The sequence below is a fragment of the Xenopus laevis genome, chromosome 8S, assembly GCF_017654675.1.
Source record: "Xenopus laevis strain J_2021 chromosome 8S, Xenopus_laevis_v10.1, whole genome shotgun sequence".
Taxonomy (NCBI): domain Eukaryota; kingdom Metazoa; phylum Chordata; class Amphibia; order Anura; family Pipidae; genus Xenopus; species Xenopus laevis.
Genome location: NC_054386.1, coordinates 29,396,708 through 29,420,465, shown reverse-complemented (window position 1 = coordinate 29,420,465; position 23,758 = coordinate 29,396,708). Strand labels below are relative to the sequence as shown.

Below are 23,758 nucleotides of genomic sequence, written 5' to 3'. Positions count from 1 at the left end.
TGATATAGTGGATAAAATGGTCCCATAGAAAAATTATCAGGCTGGGTGCTGGGAAATCAGACCCTATTCCATATTTGTACCAGACATCTTTCTGCAGCATAGAGAGGAAGCTCTTGACTGCCCTAAATACATTTAACGTTAGATTATAATGAATAATGCAACCCCCCCCCCGCCTGCTATAATTAATAAAGATATAAGAAGTCACGTCAGTGTCACATGAGCTGTAGAAAAGCCTGTAGCCTCCTGCTTTTATATGGTCACGTGACAGCTCGGTGACTTCTAATATCTTTATTGATCACAGCAGGGGGTACATTTTTCACCGTAAATATCCTGTAAATCGTATGCTTATAAAAAGTGCTTAGTGATGTAATCCGTTATTGGTTCTTAGTGATATCATCTGTATCACATGACTCATTGAAACGTGTGTATTGTAAGAAATACTTCACCCCTTGTTGTAAGATGAGGATATTTGACGACACATTGGAGTTCCATGTCCTCTATAAAGGCACTCAGGCTTCAGCCTTTCTCCTTTATATGGTACAGAACCCCTCAGTGACTTCTAATATCCTTATCATTTACAGTAGGGAGTACATTATCCCTTATAATACACAAGTGATACTCAGAGTTCCCTGTATAACTCGGCCTGCAGCCTTGTGCCTTTATATGGTCACAGAACCCCCCAATGACTTCTAATATCCTTATAATTTACAGTAGGGGGTACATTATCAATTATAATAAATGAGTGATACTCAGAGTTCCCTGTATAACTCAGCCTGCAGACTTGTGCATTTATATGGTCACAGAACCCCTCAGTGACTTCTAATATCCTTATCATTTACAGTAGGGGGTACATTATCCTCTTCTATATTAATGACTGAAAAGAGCCTTTGTTACAAGATATTGTGTGATGCATCTGTCTTTCTGAGGTGCACCCTCGCTCCTACTGTGCATATAGATCATGCGAAAAGGCATGGAACGGAAAATAAAATTCAGTAGGACCTACCTGTAGCAGACAAAGCTGGCAGTTTCATTCAGTGTCCAGGGGTATTGGTGAGTAGCTTATTCCTGTCTCTGCATATTTATCTCATTAAATATCAGATGTGATATCATTGCCTCAAGGCATTTGTGATGGGTTATCACCTGCTTGTAAATCTGCTATTGTCTTGCTTTGTGTGTGTGTGTGTGTGTGTGTGTGTATATATATATATATATATATTATATATATATATATATATATATATATATACACACACACACACACACACACACACGCTTATGGGATCTGTTATCCGGAAACCAAAAGTTCCAAATTACAGACTGTCTCCATTTTATCCACAAAATCCAAAAAAAAATGTCTGTAATAATAAAACAGTACCTTGTACTTGATCCCAACTAAGATATAATTAAGCCTTATTGGAAGCAAAACCAGACTATTAGGTTTATTTCATGTTTACATGATATTTTTAGTAGACTTAAGGTAAGACAATTAAAATTACAAAAAAATCTGTTATCCAAACAACCCCCAGGTCCCGAGCATTCTGGATAACAGGTCCCATACCTGTGTGTATATATATCTATATATCTATAGATATAGATATATATATATATACGCGAAGAGGGAAGCCATTCCCTAGCGATTCATCTAAAAACAAAGAGCACATTCCAATTTCTTCACGTTATTTTATTGTGAGTTGAAACAAAAATATAAATGAACCTTTATGAATCCGCTAAGAAACACACAATACAGAATCTGTGCAATGAGACAGCTGCTGGTACCATATACAGACTGGTTTGGTGCCCGTCCCTTGCACAGTTGTATAGATATATACAGTATATAGCATTAGTTCAATCAAATCCTACGGATGGCAGCATATACTCTGTCATACATGCAGAATGTCCCAGCATTCTCAGCAGCCCCTGCACCATAAGGGAGCCTTAGTGCTGACCTGTATATGTTTTGCACTGTAGGGGGGTACACGACTCTGTATACCCCTTATGCACCAATAGAGTTTATGTAGCTTATTTCCATTACCAATGGTGGTAAAATGTAAACAACTGAAATTAGGCATCTTGCTGCTTGTGGGCTGAACCCAGCCAATGTTTCAACGGTGACAGCATGACTATGGCTCTGGTATGGGCAGAAGAGACTCAGCAGGGCAGCTTAAGGGTAAGGCCACATTGGTGTTTTTTGGTAGATGTGGTCGCCTGGCGTCTAATTGCCTCGTCTTTGCAGCGACCGATCTCCCCAAACGCCTTCCCTCACTCTGCGCTGGCTAAAATGAAAAAATGCCGGCGCTAGTCACACGCGGCGATTCGTTTTCCAAAGTCGCCCAGTGTGGCCTTATCCACAAAGCAGCCTGTCTGCTACAAAGTAAGGGAAGGGTATATATATATATATATATATATATATATATATATATATATATATATATATATATATATATATATATATACTGTTCTGTAGAAATGGGGATTGTTATGTATATATTCATTAATGACTATTCTAACAGCTTGCAGTAATCCTTATTAATCATGGCCACAATGCTGCACCTACTCTATGACTAATTAAAGCATCTTATCTGCAAACGATACTGTGTACTTTGACCTTTGTCTTTATCAATAACCTCAGTCAAACTCTGCTATTACTGAAGCATTAAATATGACCATTGTGATAATAAGGCTGGGGCATAGGTTGACTCTTAAGGACTGCCATCTTAATTCTCTGTACCTGTGTCGGGGGGGGGGGTTATTTCAGTGATACTGAGCCAAATACAGTTCAGTTCTCGCTGGCAGTGTGGGTGGTTGGTAGAGGGAGAAGCACATTGTAAAAGTCACTGGTGGATTGGTGGCAGTATAACCCGGAATGCTGTTGCCTGTCACATTCTATGACATGGAAGTGTAGCAGTCGGATTATGGATTCTATCCTCGGAATGATAATAGAGAACCAGCCGCGTTCCTTGCATCTCCCAAGCGCAGTACATCAGTGATTGTCTATGGGCAAGTCTGGCTGCCAATCAAAGCTCCGTCTTGCATGAACCTAAAACACAGAAGAAATAAAGTTCAGGGGGCTAAACCCTAAAAATAAATATGGCCAAAAATGGCATATTTTATATACTGAATTTATTGCACCATTCTTAAATCTCTGCTTCTCAATAGCAGCAATGCTATTCAGGACTTCACAATTTTCACAGGTGGTCACCATCTTGGAAAGTGTCTGTGACACTCTGGGCTCTGAGCAGCTGCTGAGAAGCTAAGCTTAGGGGTTGTTGCAAAATATCAAGCAGAAAATGAGGTTGCCTGTAATATAAGCTGATGCTACAGGGCTGATTATTAAATTCTGATGCTAATTGCACTGATTTCTGCGCTGCCATGTAGTAATTATCTGTATTAATTACTAATCAGCCTTATATTGTAACATTTCTATTCTATGTGTACTGTATATTGTGAGACATAGATCTTTACTGCTAAAGGGCTGTGATTGCCTTGGGCTTGTACAGAAACCCAAAACATGATGTACAACATTTCTAACTACTTCTTTAGTTAGGCTTTAGTTCTCATTTAATATGGAAGGCATGTCATAGCAGCAATGACGAGGTGCAATGGCAAAGGTTTCCATAGAAGATGTTATATATTTTAGTAGCCAGGGTCCCTAAGAGTGATGTCATCTTTGTATGAGACAGGAAGTGATGTGTGCAAAAGAAACTGGCTTCCCACTGGCACTTTAACAGCTACATCAGAATATAATGAGAAGATTTTCCTCCTTCCATGCTTGATTGGACTATATCTGGATTAGGGTAAAGAACTGGAGGGGGGGGATAGTTTTTTTTTTCCTAATGAAACCTATCTGCCTTAGCATTGTGGTGGATTAATCGCAGCAGTTTATACATTTCGTGTACAAAAGGTGATTTTTTTTTTCATATTCCAAAACGGCTTCAGAATAAAGAACCACTCGAGTGCTAAGCAACAAAATATTTGCTTTTTTTTTGTTGCAATAGAAAGGAAAATAACCTGAGTGGCGGCAGTACCTTTGTGCTGGAATTCCTCCACACAATGAGGAACGCTATGAATGTTTACTTGCCTCCACTGCACGGAGCTGAGAGTCAGCGGCTCATTAAAAGGGCGAAGGAACTTGAGATTAGTGATGTAAATGAGCTGAAAGCAAAGAAACCAGGGACTAGTTTGGCTCCCTTTTAGGCCATGTTGTTTAACCCCTTGAGCCCCTTGCTATAAACTGGCATACATACAGCCTGACTTAATGGGTTCAGCTGAGAATTGCACTCTCAGGAATAGCCGCTGTGTTTATTGTGTCAATAGATTAAAAAAAGAAGCCATTAAGGCCTGGTGTGAATTCATCTAGAAGCGTTAACAGAGCGTCCTATGGTCGTAACAGCCTGAGGCAATTAGTGTGGCTCTCCGGTGGATTGTGCTCTGACAATGCAGACAAATAGTGTGCGTGAGATTAACGCATAGTGCACCATAAAACTCAGCGAATGCAAGAATGTTACTTCTCAGCTATTTGTAGTTCTTTGTAAAAGAAAGCCAATGCTGGAAAATGAGTAAAATAATCACATTTGTTTGTAAAACTGCTTTTTTGCCCATTTTTTTGTTAGAGCTGACAGGCCAGATGGTATAAATGAACACAGATGCAGACCTAGATATTTCCCTGTTGAGATGGAGCTAGTGATTGATTGCAGGCCGCTGGTGTGGGTTTGAGAGTACTAAGTGTCAGTTTAATGGCACAGGCAGCTGAAGGTGAAACTACAAGTCCTAGGATGTTATTATTTAGATTCTGAACCTGTACTCTAACCAATAGTCAGGAGCAAATATTATAAACTGGATTCCCCCAAGGGCCTGTAAAACGATGCAGAAAAAACACAGACACGTCTAGTTTCCTAATCCCTTTGTAGACCCTTGTGGTTCTGTTCTGTGATAGACAATGAACCAGTTGGACTTACATGTCTCCAGCCTTTCTTCTAGAAAGGAGATTTGCTCGCTCAATGAATCGATCCTATCGAGCTGCTGGAGCGACCGTGTCAGTAAAGCGATGGGGTCGGCAGCATCGTCTGGGGAGAAAGTGGTCAAACCCTGAAACGGAGTCAGCAGCAAGTGAAGCTTCTGCAATAAAAAGAGGCATGGCATTCATTAGTGGCTATGCAGATATATATATATATATATATATATATATATATATATATATATATATATATATATATATATAAACAGGTCTGTGGACAGCACCAGCTTTCCCAATTAGCTACCTTGTAGCTGCCCCTGTGCACGGTGGTATATTATATGTAGATAAATGAACAAAAACCAGCACCAAGGGTCTTCCAGTGATGAAAATATTGTATTGTTACATAGTATGCAAACCGACGTTTCGGTCCCCATCGGGACCTTTATCAAGGTAAATAATACATACAAAAATCTTGTTTAAATAACCTCCACCCACAAGGTAAGGAGGTGCTCGTGACATCATGTGCATAAATTATTTTAACCCTTTGTATGGCTATACAGCAGTAAAATACTCTAAAATGACCGACTTGTGTTAAGATATATAATAATAAATATATTAAATATGCTATATATATATATATATATATATATATATATATATATATAATATAATGCATGAATTTCCAGTCTGTGGCTGTTAAACTACATCTGCAAGATCCAGGCTCTTTATCTGTTGTATAGAGATTCCAGGTCTGGACTGAGAATCAGAATAGGCCCTGGCATTTCAAGTACGCAGAGGCCCAAACAACCCCCCACCAGCCCATATATAGCGACTTACAGAACATTTTACAGAACCCACAAATAGTCATATTTGTTGTAGGTCCCAAAGTGACTCACCTGCTCTAGAACATCTATTTTGCTCCTTAGTTCTGCCATTTCTTCCTTGACAGAATGTGGAATTCCTAGAGTAGAGAACACAACAGTCAGAGATGATGTTTGTGCTGCAGCACCCACAAAACTAAGCGATTCCACAAAATGCCCCCCCGTCCATCCGCACATCCTCGTCGGCATTATTGGCAGCCGCGCATTATTACTCACGGTACGAGTTTGATGTGACACAGCGCGTACCAAAAGTAATAATGCACAGCCACCAACCTTCAGTGCGGCCGTCTTCCGAGGCGAATTAAACACTGCGAACCAAATTAGTTAGGTATAGTATACAAGTTCCTATATAACCCTTGCTTCATAAGAGCTGACAATCTATCACATAGGAAAAGGGAATAAAAGCCACAATAAAAGCCTGTTCTTGCATTTCAGCATATTAGATAAACACAACAATAGATTCCAAATCTGAATAATTTAGCACCCTGTTTTATTTTTAATTAAAGTACTTTAATGTAGCATTAACTTTCTGCTTAGCATATAAATATTTCCTGGGAAAGATGTTTCTAAGCATTTTATAGAAAATCTGTACAGTAAATAAACAGTTGGTGCACCATGGAGAATACTTTCCTTTATAGGGCACTATAGCCAGAGAGGCCTTTGGGGGGTTGACTACATAAAATGGACTGTCCTGTGCATAGTTATCAGGGCTCAACCCCATCCATAATAGACTTGCTGCAGGTTGGGCAACACATACTGTATATAGAGCATTACAGTACGTGGGTACAATGATTGGCCGCTATGGAAACTGTAGCACAAATGAAGCACAACTCCCAGCAGTTACTGGCCATAGGGAGTGCTGAAAGTTATAGTTTAAACACAGCAGAAAGTTCCCAACACAACTTGCTGTATCAAAACTATACACAGGCCTGACTATACCCACTGTATTGAGATTAGACATTACCTGATTCTTGTACTGAGGTGGGTGATGCAGGGGGCACGGTGGGTGCTGGCACTTTGCGACACGTCTTTCCATCTGCCATCAACCGGTAGCCTTCAAGGCATTCGCAGCTGAAGCTTCCAGCAGAGTTGATGCACGCTTGGGAACACTGATGGGTGCCATCACTGCACTCGTCCACATCTATAATGAGAAAATAAAGTGCATCAGTGTTATTTGCTCCACAGGACCCTGGTTTATACCTGAGCTCTGCCATTCTCTCTGCAGGGTACTCGGGGATAGAAGCACACAGGCAGGTAGTAACGCATGCATTCATCTTGCTGCTGCTACATTCAGCTCTAATCAGAATAATCAACCTCCAGTCAGTTGTAATGCAAAGTTTAGAGACATTCCTTATAGTTTTCCTAATTTGTAAGAGTAGTAGATGCTAAGAACCTACACCCCAGTTGATATGGCATAAATTACAGTAAGGCTAGAGATAAATTACAGTAAGGCTAGGGATAAATTACAGTAAAGCTAGGGATAAATTACAGTAAAGCTAGGGGTAAATTACAATAAGGCTAGGGGTAAATTACAATAAGGCTAGGGGTAAATTACAATAAGGCTAGGGCGACATAACGATTGATTATTTCAAACATGAAACTGGGTCATATCAGCTATTTCTGTGACTTCCTTTTCTTGATTTGTCTCTACCTTATGGGCTGGTTGTATGTGATTGGAAAATACTACGCTTTCATCCAGCTATACTAATGCTGGGGGGGGGGACTTCAACCTCTGACCATTATCTTGCTGGTCCCACAGGCACATCTGTCCTTAAAGTGGCTACAGACAGGTCAGACGGCTTGGCTGTTTTCACCAAATAATCTGAGCATATATGACCACTTCAGGAGGCCTGTCTGATAGATTGTCCTAAGTGAAAATGTAATTGCCTATGCTGGATAGCAGATGGGCAGTTCCAATAACCCAAACACCTGGTGTTACACGTTCACTTTGCTTAGAAGTCTGTAACTGTTAATAATAACCATAGAAAATAAAGGAATTACCCATCTGGCAATGAATCCCTCTCCATCCAGCTGGACATTCACACTTATTAGAACTGACGCAAGTCCCTCCGTTCTGACATTGCAATCGGCACAGAGCTAAATAAAAAGAAAGAGAGAAGGGTGGAAGCATTTAACATGAATGCCTATTAGGAGCCAGTGTCATAACTAGATATTACTGGGCCCTATAGCAAATTATTTTTTAGGCCCCCAAAATGTCTAGAGATTGGCCTGTTTTTCCAATATTTATTGAAATTATATATGAATTAGGGCCTCATGGGGCCCTTATACCTCCTGCCCCACCCCTGCAGCCACAGGGTCTGCTTCCTCAGTAGTTACGCCCCTGTAAGGAGCATATGTGGGGCATGCATTTCTAATTATTTAGAACATGGGGTCGTGCCCCCTATTGCTCTTTCTGTCATCAGGGTAATAATCATGGAGAGGGCAATGCCCTCTGAATGGGATGTGTGGCTCTCATGGCTAAAGTTTCTATGTATTATATTGAGCTGAATTCCCATGCATCATTGGGGTACAGCGTGCACAATTTTGGGGGGAGGGGGATCTACCAACTAACCTGATTGCAAAACAAACCCGTATCTAAATGACAGTGCGTATCCCGCATTATTATTATGCTTGATGGTGTGTTTATTGGGATATTAGGTACCTTGGCCGCAGCTGTGAGTTTGCGCCCCGATTCTTCTCCAGCCGGGGCAGCAAGAGTAAAGTGGAAAGGACGTTTTCCTGGAGACTTGCCGGTAGGAAACCTTGTAGGTAGTTCTAGGACAAATAATTACAACAGACATTTGCGGTTATTAAACTGAAGCACTTTTTGTCTATTTGTGCACATGCAGTTCTACTTACCACAGAGGGTGCCAGAGATAAGTAAGAAAAATGTCCATGAATGGTGGAGGGGGCCAAAGGTTAGGAATATGGTTTTTAACGGAGTGCCATTATAGTATTTGTTAATATGATCCCTGTGGATATGCTATTGGTGGCAATTACACAATCTATGGAAGCTGCATGTTTGTGCCTGTGCATAACCCCAGTAATTGCAGCCGGTATAATTATTAACCACTTGCTAACTGAGCAGTAGCAGTATAAATGGGATGTCTATAAATACACTAAAATTACCTACAGTCCCTTCCCCTGGACAATCCCATCTGATATTGAGGTACCCTGGATACTGGCGGGTTCATCTGCCAATAGTATATGTCAGCCAGGGCAGGGTGCATCAGCAGATGAGATGCTGTTCTGTACGTTTTGCTGTCAACCCGAATTAATGGAACAATTGAAAGGTGGTGATACCATGCACAGTAGCCACTGGGCCCATTGGTCAGATACCACAGAGCATAGGCCCCTAGGCCACTACTGCACAGTAACAACCACCCTATTGCTTATTGTAAATTCTTACCTGTACGTACTGCAAATCCTATGTCCCTCGCACAGAGTCATGATAGGACTGTGTACCGGCTGGACAAAGGACTGGGTAACCGACACGGTGCCAGGGTGCCCATCGGCAGAGCAGATCCTGCGCCTTTAAAAGAAAAAAGAAAGGATATAAAACAAGAGCTGAAGTATGGAGTACAATCACTTAACTTCCTTTTTAGAGAAATGATTTGGAACGTGCTGAAAGCCTAAGTACACCTAGGCCCGAATGCTGCCGGGTGCCAACGACAGAGAAAGAAAACACATTAAAAAGTCATAATTCGGGTAGATTTTTGAGCAAACAGATTGTTTCTTTGGCTGTGGATACGGAGTGGCAATTTATCAAAGGGAAACAACAAGGCCCATTATTTAGAGTGCGCCGGCGATAGAGCCACACGGAAGAGCAGCCAAATACAAATTAATGTACTTTGATATGATTGCTACCAGGGGAGGAGTAATGTGCAACCACTTTACAAATGACTCAATTATGGCGGCGAGCGTAGTAACGTTTATTGAGGTGAAATATCGCGGTGTGACAAAGCAGAAATAACCCTAGAACATAGCTGGTTCTGGTCAGTGTCCGACTGGCTCACCGGGATACCAGGAAAACTCCCGGTGGGCCCAGGTGTCAGTGGGCCCTCATGCTGCTAAACATTTGGCCTATTCCATGGTCATTCCCTATTTCTATGAGAACAAAGAGGCTAAATAAAAGGAATAATAGATTATAGTATGTAAAGAAAAGAGACTAGAGAATAGAGGTTGAGTCAAGAGAAGAAGAATAATAGAGGGGGCCCCTGGTCTAAGGTTACTGGGTGGGTCCCTGGTCCAAGGTTTTTGGGTGGGCCCCCTGGTCTAAGGTTTTTGGGTTTGACCCTGGGTCTAAGGTTTTTGGGTGGGGCCCTGGTCTAAGGTTTTTGGGTGGGCCCATGGTCTAAGGTTTTTTTGGTGGGCCCCTGGTCTAAGGTTTTTGGGTGGGCGTGTACTGGTTTCTCCCACAATGGTGAGCGGTACACTGTAGGTAATGTAGTGCTGTGGCATGATCAGGACTAAAACCAGCAAGTTATCACTGGCAGGAGCTTCAGAGTTGTAGTTGGGAGACCCCATCCTTTTTGCAGCAGCACATGTGATGTAAATGTGGGTGGAGGGGCTGCAATTGCCAACCAGGCCACCTTTGCCCAACCTCACTCACTCAATGAACCATTAAACACCTTACTCTAAAGGCTCAATGACATTCAGCTCCTAGCCAAAGTGCATAGATCTCCATCATGTTTCTAATAAAAGTTCCCCTTTAAAAAGAACCCAGCAGACAGGCTAATGGGGACAAAAAGGGACAATGAGATGGTCACTTCCTGCTTTCTAAAGAAAAGTAAAATAAACCCTTGCCCTTAGCTAAATGAACTATACCAGCCTTTTTCTTAAATGTATAATGTGCAGCAGATAAAAGTGAAGCGCGTTTTGGGCAGATGTTGTTCTGTAGATATTAAATGTTTTATTATTGTACTCACTTGATCTAGATTTCTCTGCTTACTCATGCTGTGAGTCCTGGCCTGACAGCGGGAACATGTGGTTGTACTAAGGGGAAAGGCCCTGTGCCAGTTATCACAGTGTGGCCACTTCTAATAAGGGATTGATAGGATTTTATAGGTGTGCATAAGCCTGGGTGTGTATATGCTCTAGGCAGAGTCTCCCATGCCCGTATTAAGCAGCACCATCCTTCGGCACAGGCTGTTTATGAGCTCTGACAGCAAATAGGTAACAAATGTTCCACGGCTCTTGTGAGCAGGAAACAGAGACCAGATGGCAAGAGTACAGGTTGCCTCTATTAACCCCATCTCCGCCGGGCGGCTTACATTATGAGTCTGTTTGTGCCCATGTCTGAACTATTAATTAAATCCATGCAAGAGAAGTAATCACCTCTGCAGTTAAATGATCGCTACTCAATTAACCGCTGATGCAAGTAAATAGGCTGCTAATAACCAGTCAGATAGAAGGAATTAGGGAATGGTTACTGGTAATTGGCTTTATGAGGTGGCTTTCTTACTAAGAAATGTTATCTGCCTTAAATGAAAAAATAAACATATTTACAGCAGAGTTTTAATATAGTACAGTATGAGGGTGTATGGCATATTATGTGCCCAGAGCATTCCTTCTCTGTATATTTGTATTTATACATATGGGAGGAGGTACCATATTGTTCACAGTATGAGGGTATAGCTTATTTGTGTGCCCAGAGCATTCCTTCTCTGTATATTTGTATTCATACATATGGACGGAGGGAGGTGCCATATTGATTCCCTCTTACACAGTACAATATGAGGGTATAGCTTATTGTGTGCCCAGAGCATTCTTCTGTGTATATTTGTATTTATACACATGGGTGGAGGGAGGTGCCATATTGATTCACCTACTGCAGGTCAGACAAGGAGCACAGTGGTGGCTGGTGGGTTGTACCTCATCCGACGGGTTTCTTAAAGCCATTGATCACATCAGCCTGATTTTTTCCAGCATTACAGTGGCAAAATCAGGTCCAGATCCACTCACTTGGTGACCTCACGGCACAAGCAGATCTGCACTTGTATGGCTACCTTATATATTGGGCAGGGCAACTGCAAGTTCTGCGGGTAGTGCTTAGTTCTTCGTAGTGCTTTATATGTTGTCGATGTACAGGGCACCATTTTCCCTCTACTCTCTCTCCCCCTACAGTCCATGAGCCCCCCAGGCTCTCTCTTTGCCGGCACTTACCCTGTCCGGTACAAATGGTCGGCGGCGGCGCTGGTGACTGCGAGGATGAGGAGGTATCCCGTTACCAAGCAGCTGACTTTCCACATGGTCTGGCCGCCCCTGGTGCTCCTGCTGTGCAATATGAATAAATGATCTCCGTGTTCTTTCCCCTCTGCTGCTCCTATAGCCAAGGCTTCAATGGAATTCCCTGGAACACAAAGCATAAGAATTTGTTTCAATTCATATTTAGTCTAGCCCCGTGGGGGTCTCTGAGCTTTATTTCTGCACAATAAAATCCTATAAATTCCATCATTGTCAGTGCATGTGATTTTGCCTAGTAGTGGGGTGTCTGCTATTCAGTCTTAGAGGGGGGTCGTGCTCCTGCCTGGCTGTAAAACAGTTAAACATCATTTTCTATTTTGGGGCCTTGAAATGGATCATAAACTTCAAATTCTAGAAAGGCCAAGTGTGAGCTTTGGAATCTACCCATCTGGAGACCATGCCAGCACTGCTCTGGTGCTTACAGCTCCCAGAATCCCCTGCACGGCAGCCATGCTGGATGCACAGTGCTCATGAGAACACGTGAATTTGCCTGGAAAGGCCTGGCAGGGATTTCCAACAACAAAACCAATACTGAGAGTGGATTATCTTTCTTCTAAACAAGACAAAATAAAGCCAATTGCAACCTGCTCTTTACTGATGACTAAACCCCCTTTCCCCTTTTACCTAAGCAAGATATTTGCTTACCAGATGAACCAGATGATTAGCAGGGGCTAGTTTCCCTTAAAACTGCCATTTGGGGATGAGACGGACAAGCCTGGTGCTCACAATCTTGTTATTGTCTGACTCCTGTATGCGTGAAATTTAAATTCTGACATATGTAAACCCTCTACTCTGCTCTCCCAGGGGCCCCGGGGACACATCCATTGTGCGATGCGGCCTGGAGATATCAGACACGTTTATGGTGCGTGGAGCATTATTTGGGAAATGCAGCAAAGTAGCAGTAATTGCTGGCGCTCCCATAGGGACGTTTATACAAATGCAAAGGAATGAATTCTTGAACAGGAGGGGGCTTGTTGCATAAAGGAAGGACTGGCAGCTTTAACCCTTCCCTCCCTGGATGGAGAATGTGTTCATTAATACCCCCCAAAGCTCATATGAAAGCATGGGCCGGCAGGAACTCTGGCACCCCTTTAAAAACTCTAAAAAATGAAGACCAATTGAAAAGTTGCTAAGAACTGCCAATACTAAAAGTTAACTTAAAGGCAAACAATCCCTTTAAAAATGCGCAAGCCAAGCCACGCCCAGGAAAAAAGCCGCAGCCCAGAATGCATAGTTTGACAGATGAGATACCTGACAGCACTTAATAGGGTGCAGTACTCAAAGTATGGGTGCAGCTCTGCTCTCACAGAGACTCACCACTAGGGGGGGCAGACCAATCAGAGAACTTCTAAAAAAACTTCTCTCCACTACAGATTAGCACTCACTCAGCACTTTTTCCCTGATACCGGTGACAGCAGCAAAGGATCAAGGTTCCAAAGGTAGGGTTTAACCTCTTTAATCCCTTCCTTCAGGCAGCCAGAAAGACTAATCCCATACAAGAGAGGCACTTTGATTGCAGACAGAGAAAAGAGAAAGAAACTTGGCAGAGAATGCTGGGAATTGTAGTTATCCAGGGCTGATTCCTACATGCAATTTCCATCTCACTCACCGATACTCCAAAGGGAAGGCTCCAGTTAAGGCAGACACAAAGAGGTTAATCTTTCTTGCTGTGGATCCCTTTAAATCCCACGTGTGCCTCTGTAAGGGCACAGACAGCCTCGGTGCATTTGGGAAATGGCCTCTTTGCACTTTGCTTGTGCAATCTGAAATATACATTGATCTGAAAGTGACAGGCAGTTCCCGGGGATCCCATCCCCCACATGCAAGGAGGAAAGCCCCCCTTCCCTCTTCCAATTGGATGCAGGACCGGGCTTTCCCTGACATCATATGGAATTTATCCCACCTGACCCGCACTGCTGTCCCCCCTTTTCACCGATCAGCTGAGAGGGGCAGAATGGAAGGGTCAAACTGGGATTCTGGGCTAAGAACCCCCCCAATATCTGAGCTGAGCAAGATAATACTGAGAGGACAGGAGCATCTTTAAAGGGAAAGCAAAGCCCTAGATCTGGCCACAAGGAGGTACCAGTCTCTCTCTGATTAAATTCAACTGGTTTCCAGTAAAAAAAGAAAAGAATGAGGAAATTTATGAACCCTGCTAACCTGAAGCCTAGGGCAACTATCCACAAAACTTATAGCCTGAGTAAAGTCTCCACCATATAGAGTTTCCCCAAGAGTGCTGCAGCAGCTGAGAAGCTCATGGAACCTAAGCACTCCCATAATAATAAACTCTGTTAAGATAAGTATTTTGTGATTCGTCTTTACTTCCCCTTCCATTGCTTTCCATTGCTTTATTTATATTTAATGATTTTAACGTTCGGTGTAAATGTAACTACGACGGCATGAGACAGTGTAGCAGAAGTTATGCACGAAGAAGCATTGTTGCAGGAGTCAGAACCATCAGCACATAACCTTAAACCCGGTGAGAATGAGGCATGAATGGATACTGGGATTTGCTTACAATGAGATCATCGTTCATTAGGCAAAAGTTAATTTATGGATAATGGATGTGCCAAACGCCAATGTGTAGCTTCACATACTTTAAATTTTCCCATCTGTCAGTGTCCGCAGCTTTTCTAATGTAGGCATCAAGGGCCCGATTCCCAGCTGGGGTTATGGGTGCCTAGTGTTTCCTTACATATTAATGAAATCACTTACCTAATTAAGCAGCTTCCTATGACCTAGGAACCCCCCTTAGTGAGCAGAGTGCTAAATGGGTCAGACTCCGGACTGGACTGGATTTCAAATATTTAAAAAAAGAGAGAGTCTTATCCAAATGGATGTGAGCCTCCCATCTGCCTGAAAGGTGTTAGAGATCTGTGCCTTATGCCTGCTTCCCAATTCATCCCAACGGCCATAAAGCAATTTATTCTGGGAACAAAAGGGATTAACAGGTGGCAGTTTCTTCTCAATTCTGCCCATAAGTGACCCTTGCACATTATTTTGGGTGAGCCAGTTATTTGTAACAGGGGTAATAAGAGGGGACTGCCTGCTGGCCAACTGGAATTCCAGTTTACCCTTTAATTATGAGCCTCCAACCCCAGTTCAGTTCCCTGGTCCGGCAGGAGGAGAGTGGACATGGTGATGGTTAATGAGCTATAAACACAGAAGCTAGAGAGGTGTTGCAGCAGCTGATGACCCTACAATTACTACCACCTTCTCGCCACGTTTGTTCTTGTGGTGCGCAAAACTGAGCAAAGTAATCATCATGCATGGTGTAGATGGGAGGGCATTTAATGGGGTTGCTATAAATTACCTTTTAGTATGATATAGAGAGGGATATTCTAAGGCAATTTGCAGTTGGTCTTAATTTTTTATTACTTGTGGTTTGTGAGTTATTTTATTCAGCAGTTTTCCAGTTTGCTGTTTCAGCCATGTGGTTGCTAGGGTCCACATGCCCCTAGCAACCATGCACCGATAATTAATTCCAAAAACTATAAAAGAGGGAAAAAATAAAGAGCAACTGAAAAGGTGAAGCACCCCTTTAAACCAGTTGTATACCCCCACCAAGAAACAAACCAGCTGAGATTTCTGGGAGTTGTAGTGCATACGGGGATAAAAACTGAAGGTACCGCTGCTTATAAAGAGGCAGAGTTTTCCTTTAATGAGGCTCAGAGGGGAGAGAGAAATACCACATATTCACCCTAATTACAAACTCATGTCTGTTAGTGAGATACAAAAAACTTACCTTTTCCATTTGCTCATTTTCCCAGGAATCGGCAGGACGGCGCCATGACCCGATGGCTCTCATGTGCCTGAAAAAAGGAGAAAAAGACAGAAATGGTGGTTAATCTGTATATTTCGGGTCCATTTTCTCAGACACATATTAGATGACAAGGAAAGGGGGAGCAAGTATTGGGCCTGGGCAGGGAATGATCCAATGCTACCTATAGGTAAATCAGGTAACGGTGCAGAATTAGGTGTGCGGTTTGCGTCCTCAGACCCTGGACAAAAACGCCGCTCCCATAAATCCCCTTTTTTTAATAACTTTCATTGAGTGCAGAGTTCCATGTTCTTCCCAGTGAGTGAGCTGCTCTGTGTATTCCCAGGGCCCAAATTTGGCCAGGCTGAAATACTTGGCACCTGCCCAGTGCCCACTAACCAGCTCAGGTCAAGCCGGGGATGTACATTTATTACTTAATATATTTTAGGCTTTTTGCCTTCAGCAGTGAAATGTAGTTAAGTTTAAACATGTCACTGAATAATTATAGGGAAAGTGATTTGTGAGCAGTAACATTACGTTACAGCTCAGTGTGTACATGGTACATTTCTTCCCAGTATATCATATATACATTTATTCTTGGGTAAGGAGCTGCTGTCTTGTTATATTGAGGGTATATATGGCAACTCCTTCCCATATACATATACAGAGAATGAATGTTCTAGGCACACAATAAGATATACCCTCGAACAGTACTGTCTAAGGGAATCAATATGGCATCTCCTACCAATATGTATAAATACAAATATACAGAGAAGGAATGTTCTAGGCACACAATAAGCTATACCCTCGTACAGTACTGTCTAAGGGAATCAATATGGCATCTCCTACCCATATGTATAAATACAAATATACAGAGAAGGAATGTTCTAGGCACACAATAAGCTATACCCTCATACTGTACTGTCTAAGAAAACAAATTAAAAACAGTTAAACAGAAAAAAAGAAAAAAGATTGGCACCTCCTCCCATATGTTTAAATACAAATATACAGAGAAGGAATGTTCTGGGCACACAATAAGCCATAACCTCATATTGTACGGTATGACAGCTCCTACATGCAGGTATATACAAATGAATTACTGCATATAAAATAATAAAAGCATACGACAAAACCAGTGATTAAGGTGGAGATAGCGACAAACTCGGTGGGTTTCACACTTGCCCACCAAGCCTCTGCAAACAATACCCGTGCATGTCCCGCACACTTCTCTCTATATGGATTCAATTAGGCAGAGCGCTCGAGTTCAGCCTGAGGAAAGCCCATTACTGACAAACCAGATCTCTTGGGGGGGGGCATGAGAAAACTGCAAGGGCCAAAAACATAAAGTAAAGAAATAATGTGGTAATCGTACCTAATAAAAAATGTGTGTGTGGGGGGGGGGTTGATTGAATCCAATCTATTTCCCCAAAATTCAAGCACTGGCTGGAGTGGCGATTCTTTTGTACAAGACTTCAGGTTCATACCAACAGTGATTTTCTTTAGGGCTCTTACTGACGAGCGGTTGAACCTGCGCTCCCCAGTCTTCCGTTTTTCTGCGTTCAGCCGCAGGGGAGCGCAGGAATAGACACATTTAGCTTTTTTCAATGGGGCTGTACTCACACAGGCGCGCGTAGGCGCCGAACGCAGATTGAGACGCAACGTGCTGCATTTTTCCTGTGTTTGGCGCCTACACGTGCCTGTGTGAGTACAGCCCCATTGAAAAAAGCTAAATGCGTCTATTCCTGCGCTCCTGCACTCCCCTGCGGCTGAACGCAGAAAAACGGAACGCAACGGAGCGCAGCTTCAACCGCTCGTCATTAAGAGCCCTTAGTGTCAGACTTTAATGTGACTAAAACAATGCAGCATAAGCCGGCGGATTCACATACCCGGAGGAGAACTGACTTCTGCTACATTGTTTCAAGATTTGGACACAGAGGAGAGGATGAACAAATAGCGGACTATCATCTAATGAATAGAATATTGGGAAGTTGCTTAGAATTAGATCTTTGGGTGGAATTTTAATTTATTTTCTCTGCCGCCATGCAGCTGGATCTACACTAATAATTAGCCAATTCCGAGCAGTGAGTTGAGGCAACCTTATTAGTAGGAGATAATTGATTTAGCGACAGGGGAATAGTCAATTAGCTCTCAGTAAACAGGGTTAGGAACAGCGTGGGGATTATTACTGTACATAACAGCATCATGCTCCAGTTAGGAGTCAAATGGTGCTTCAGTTTGTACCAAGAGGCCAGGTTTGTGCAGAATGTCATTGCTGCTTCCTTTCAAAGAGCGAGACTGTTACACTATAAGAAAAAAATAAATTATATATATATTTGATAATATTCCTGCTTCTTAAACCCTGGTGCTTCCCAGCCGCAGATAAAATGTAACCGCAAGAGTTAAAAGGGATTTTTACAGTTTCTGGAAATTGTTTTGGAACACCTATAATTTGCAACGTGAAATATGTAATTAACTCTGCAGATTCCTTCACTGCCCAGACTGGAGGATAGAAGTATTTTTAAGGGGAAATACGGAAATACACTCAAAAACTGGGGGGGGGATTGCCTAATGAAAGAAAAATGAATTCTAAGCAGTTTCCTAATATCCAGTCATTCTTCATTCTTGCTGGGTTTAGAGTTGCTAACTATATATTAATTATATATAAAGGTATAATATATAGAATTATGTATAAATCCTATATAATCGCTGTAGAAAGTTGTATGTGGTCATTGCTATTCTCTGGTTCCGACCTATGAAACCATGTAGCTGAACTCAGTTCTCCTTCAGGTCTGAGAATAAACTGGCTTCTGCTACATTGTTTCCGGAGAATATAAACAGCCAGACAGACAGTGGCAGACAATAGCAATGGCAGTTACAGGCAGCAGTGCAGAGAAGAGAAAGGAACAGACACAAGGACAGTTACACAGAACTATAAACCCAGTGAGAATGAGTAATGAATGGATATTGGGGAGTTGTATCAGGAATCAGAGACAGCAGTGCAGAGAAAGGGACAGACACAATGACAGTTACACAGAACTATAAGCCCAGCGAGAATGAGGAATGAATGGATATTGGGAAGTTATATCAGGAGTCAGAGACAGCAGTGCAGAGAAGAGAAAGGGACAGACACAAGGACAGTTACACAGAACTATAAGCCCAGCGAGAATGAAGAATTAATGGATATTGGGAAGTTGCTCAGAATTACACATTCTTTCGTTAGGCAAAAAGCAGTTTTTGGGTGAAAAAGGTGTTTCCCTTTAACACTATACACCAGCTGGCAGTAAGGGTAGAATCCAAGTCTGAAAGTTGACAAAAAAATGTAAAATTGAATAAAAATAAAGGAATCATGGAAGCAGAGTTGGGTACCAAGCATAGAAAAGAGAGGAGGTGGGAATCAGTAATGAAATATTTACCTGCTGGGTGTAAGACTGGGTGCAGGCTCTGCCTCCAGACTGGGAGTTGCCATGATGATTGCAGGCAGTTAGCCGGGCTCCAAGGCGCCTTAGCCTGTGATGCTAGCCTTGTCATTGTCTTAAGGAGCAGAATCCTCTTCTTAGCACCCTGAGCTCCTCCTGGTCGTGTCCCTGTAATACAGCCACCCGAGTGTTAGGTTAAATGAGCGAAGAGATGCTTTTTATGCCGCTCTTCCTGTATAAATCAGGATTGGGTTGGACAATCCAGGAGAGGAAATCCTGTGTGTGTTTGGGGCTGATAAAGACTTCTGCTAGAACAAACACTTAAGTCTGCACACATGGGGTCTGGGCCTACACCAAAGGCACCCACTGCCCAAGCCTTAAGCACGGGCACGCCACTACTGGGGGGGACAGGGATCATCTTTCCAAACTCAAAGCACTTTCATGTTTGTTTAACTGCTAACAAGGCACAGAGGAAACTTCTGGGGGCAACATGTCCCATCAGCAAAAGCAATAAGCCATTTCCTAATGAGCCAGGAAGCCCCCCAGCATAATCTCGTGCCACTTCCTCTGGTCGGGAACACAAATTTCCTATAAAATACTAATAATAAAGATTGCACATTCTTACTCCCCAGGCCCACAAACCTGATACAAAGAAGGGTACGAATTAACTTGGGCATTTCTATGCACATATACAGAGCTGTAGAGTAGCGACCACATATCTGTAGTGACAACACAATACAGTCGCTCCATAAAGGGTTAATGAAAGGCTTTTCCTGACCGTACAAAAGGCAGTTAGGGTGGGAATCAAGAAAAGAGATCAATGATAATGGTGATGCACTATATCAGCTCCATTCAACTTTATCTGTATATTAACACCCCCACACTAAACCATGGGCCTTCAGGCAACAGTGATACAACATTCCATCTAATACCCATTGTAAACAGCAGTCCTGTCCTGCTTTATTGCAGCTGATATTCTAGCTATCTGTATAACAGAGCATTCTGTCCAATCGGCTGCACAGATCCTATCAGATCTCTATTGGAAGCAGCAGTCCTGCCCTGCTTTATTGCAGCTGAGATTCTAGCTAACTGTATAACAGAGCATTTGGACACAGTGGCTGCACAGATAATATCTGATTCCCAGTGGAAGCAGCAGTCCTGCCCTGCTTTATGGCAGCTGAAATTCAAGCTATCTGTAAAACAGAACATTCTGTCCCAGTGGCTGCACAGATCCTATCTGATCCCCACTGGAAGCAGCAGTCCTGCCCTGCTTTATGCCTGTGCTTTATGGCTGAAGTCTCTTTAGTAGATCAATGTCACTGTGGTACAAATCCCTATATAAAAATGCTACAATCTCAGCCATTAAGCACATTGGCTTTATAAAGTATAGATCTTAGCACAGTGAAATTAACCAGGGCCACTTTTAGTGCAATAGGTAAGGAGGAGGAAAGAGGTGAGCTGAAACGTGTGTTTAGCTTGGACTTGGCACCCCAAACTCTTTACATGCTTCTGAAATAAGATTTTCGGATACAATTTACTTTCCCCTCTCATCTCAAGACTAACAGAGGCATGGATGAGCAGCAGAGGAATGGATGTGACTGCAGTGGTTACAGTACTCGCTTCTGATTTATGGGAGTTATTTGTTGGAATGTGTTTGTTATTCCCTTATAGTGCTAAGCCAACCCCAGTGATGGTGTCCTAACACCGGCCAACAAGTACTATCTATTAAATCTTTGATTACCCAAGAGCAGGGTGATCGGCCGGAGAAAATAAATTATATATATGTATATATGAGCAGTTCTATGGACATAATAAGCTATACCCTCATACTGCATTTAAAGCCTATTTAAAGGAAATAAAGAATGAACCCTAGGGTGTATTTTCTCTTTAAGAAAGAACTTTCCGTTTCCCACAAACTAGATTTCGAGACTACAATATTACGCCCCTGCTTTACTACAATCAATTTCCCTTCCTTGTGCGCTAATTGTTCCCCACCCTCCAGTTAAGTGTCTTTCAAGTCGCCTCTTGATCCTGATTACAGTGGAACAATGGAATTCCAATAAAAGGAGGATGAGTTGTTTCATTAGTGGAACAGAGCCATGCCATTCAGCACAGGAGCTGTCTGTATAATTCCCATTTTATTTGCTGCTTAAACACACGCTCACGTACATAGAGAAGTGCAAATATCAGTGTTATTTCAATTAGCCGTGCTGTTTCCCACATAAGTCAGTGGAGGAATATGGAATATTACTCGAGTCTGGATTTCCATGTCAGCCCCGTAACATCAGCACAGAGCAACTCATCGAGCATAGAAATTAATTTCTCCCTCTTCAGCCCACAGAATAGCAAAGCCAGGAGATTAGTACAGGGCCTAAATATATTAGGCTGGCGGCACCGGCTGCTAATGCTTGTGTGGTATGGAGTAGATTTAACCATCTCATATTTTGTTGGTGCTATTTGGTCATCTCTATGTGGCGACTGCTGGCTAGCAGTCAAGAGTGCCCACAAATTCCTGCAGCTGGCCAGGGTACCCATGGGGTAACCAAAAGAAACAGCTAACCTGCAGGTTGTGGTGGATCAGGTTGTGGATAAGGCAGCTTCAGGTCAGGTCAGGTAGTGGGCCTGGGTTTCAAAAAAATAGTTCCGCACAGGCCTCTACTAAATAAAAAAAACATACGTTAGCACCAAGTGAGAGTCACCAAGTGTGTGCTCTTTAAGTACCTAAAGCAGCCCAAAGCCACTGAGCATGTTAAGTGCCACTAGGGGCATAACGTCTTGCAGCACAGACCTTGCTTGCAAAAACCATCTTCAGGCCCCCAACTCTTTGCATGTTTCTGGCACTGTGCAGCCATGATGCAGGGTCAGTGCCGTCCATAGATAAGCCTCTTAGTGTAACTCACAAAAGCAATCCACCATCAAGCATGCGTTCTGCCGCTGACACCAGCAACATGGAGTGACTAGTAAGTATCTGTTGAAGCCCAGAGCCACTGAGCATGTGCAATACCAGTGGCACTAAAATGGAGTACTGGCTAGTTAGCACCTACAGCTGACCAGAGGCACTGAACATGTGCAGTATTACAGACACAATGGAGAGGGGGTGCCTATTGAGTTCATAGAGCAGCCCAGGCAGAGCCATAGTAAGTACCTATAGCAGCCCAAAGCGACCGACCATGTGCAATGCCACCAGGAAAATGGCATGGTCAGTAAGTGCTTAGAGCACCTTAGTGTGAAGCCTCGCCAACGTAATATAAGGTACGGAGCTACAGGGCACAATTTCCTAAGGGGAGACCTTCACCTCAGTGAAAGTCAATAATATAAGGATCTCTAGGGGACATTCCCAGTATTATTTGCTCAGGAATCCTGTGCATTCCAGCCAGGCAGTGGTGGGTACAATGATCCACTTGTTTAGTAGTGCGGGCAGGTGTAGCAGGAAGGGCTGGGGTATTTGACCTTGGGCAGAGTAACAGCACATGCTATACTGAACCCACAGGTTAATACTACATTTGCCATGATGCTGGGGATATTGAGACTTGGTGCAAATCATTGGATGTATGCTACAATCTTCCAGTGAAAATGGAAGAAATTCCAATACAAAAGGGGCCCAAGCCCAAGTAATGATCTAAATCCCCTGCAAAATACTTAACCCCCCCCCCTCCATGTGCATCCCATTCCATTTGTAGTGGCTGACTGGCTCTACATCAATGAAATGGATCAGATGGAGACGTAGGTTTCAGGCTTATCTCTCTTTCTAATGCCCCCTCTCATCACTCAGATGCTCTGCTCAGGCTCAAAACTGATTTGGGAGTCACCCTCAGCAGCAATGGAAATGCCTACAGAGCGGGTTTATTTCGCTATCAGGCTCTCGCATGTTTTCAGAATCCATAACTATAATCCCACCTGGGGCTGTCACATGAATCACAGCCTATCACTAGGTAGCGCGGTGCAGCCCAAATAAGATTGCAAACCTCTCAGTCAGCTTCGAGGTATATTAATCAGGGGGGATCCTTTCATCCTACAGGGGTGTATATATAAATATATCATCTTTTATAAACACAGATAGGGGTAGAGTGAAGTTCTGGAAAGACAGGGCTGCCCTAGAGAAACAGGAGGCTGTATATGCACAACGTCCACTGATACAGCCCTTGCTTTTGCCATCAAAGCAGCAGAATGTTTCCTATTTACAGGTTGAGTTCAGTGCATTATGTAGCTGCATTCTGTATTTATCTGAGGCTCTCATACTGGTTGGGCTTCTAAAGGAAATGAAAGGGGCCCAACTAAGCACCCCTGGCCAAGGCTTATACAGGTCCCAGAACCAGTCAAATCCGTAAGGAGACCTAAACACTGATTTCCTATGAAAACACAGCAGCCTGTAATATTTTTGGAATTCACCTCTCCTTGCACAAATTGGCTCCTTCATGTCCAACGTTTCAGGAAAAGGAAATTAAGAGACAATTTTCCGTAGGCCCAAATGCATTACAGTTCTTTGGTTATTTCTGAGTTG

The 23,758-nt window shown here is 42.8% G+C and overlaps 1 protein-coding gene across 4 annotated transcripts; it reads right to left on the bottom strand.

The window, feature by feature from the left end:
- Positions 1 to 1,666: 1,666 nt before the first annotated feature.
- Positions 1,667 to 19,458, bottom strand: egfl7.S (EGF like domain multiple 7 S homeolog). 4 transcript variants are annotated; one of them, XM_041574089.1, is made up of 11 exons: positions 19,255 to 19,458; positions 15,827 to 15,893; positions 13,691 to 13,844; positions 12,001 to 12,187; positions 9,245 to 9,367; positions 8,498 to 8,610; positions 7,837 to 7,932; positions 6,800 to 6,976; positions 5,851 to 5,915; positions 4,956 to 5,115; positions 1,667 to 3,037 (listed from the first exon to the last, which is right to left on the bottom strand). In XM_041574089.1, exons 4-11 carry the CDS (start codon positions 12,084 to 12,086, stop codon positions 3,015 to 3,017), a joined length of 843 nt encoding a protein of 280 aa, XP_041430023.1. In that variant the 5' UTR covers positions 12,087 to 12,187; positions 13,691 to 13,844; positions 15,827 to 15,893; positions 19,255 to 19,458; the 3' UTR covers positions 1,667 to 3,014.
- Between the last annotated feature and the right edge of the window lie 4,300 nt (positions 19,459 to 23,758).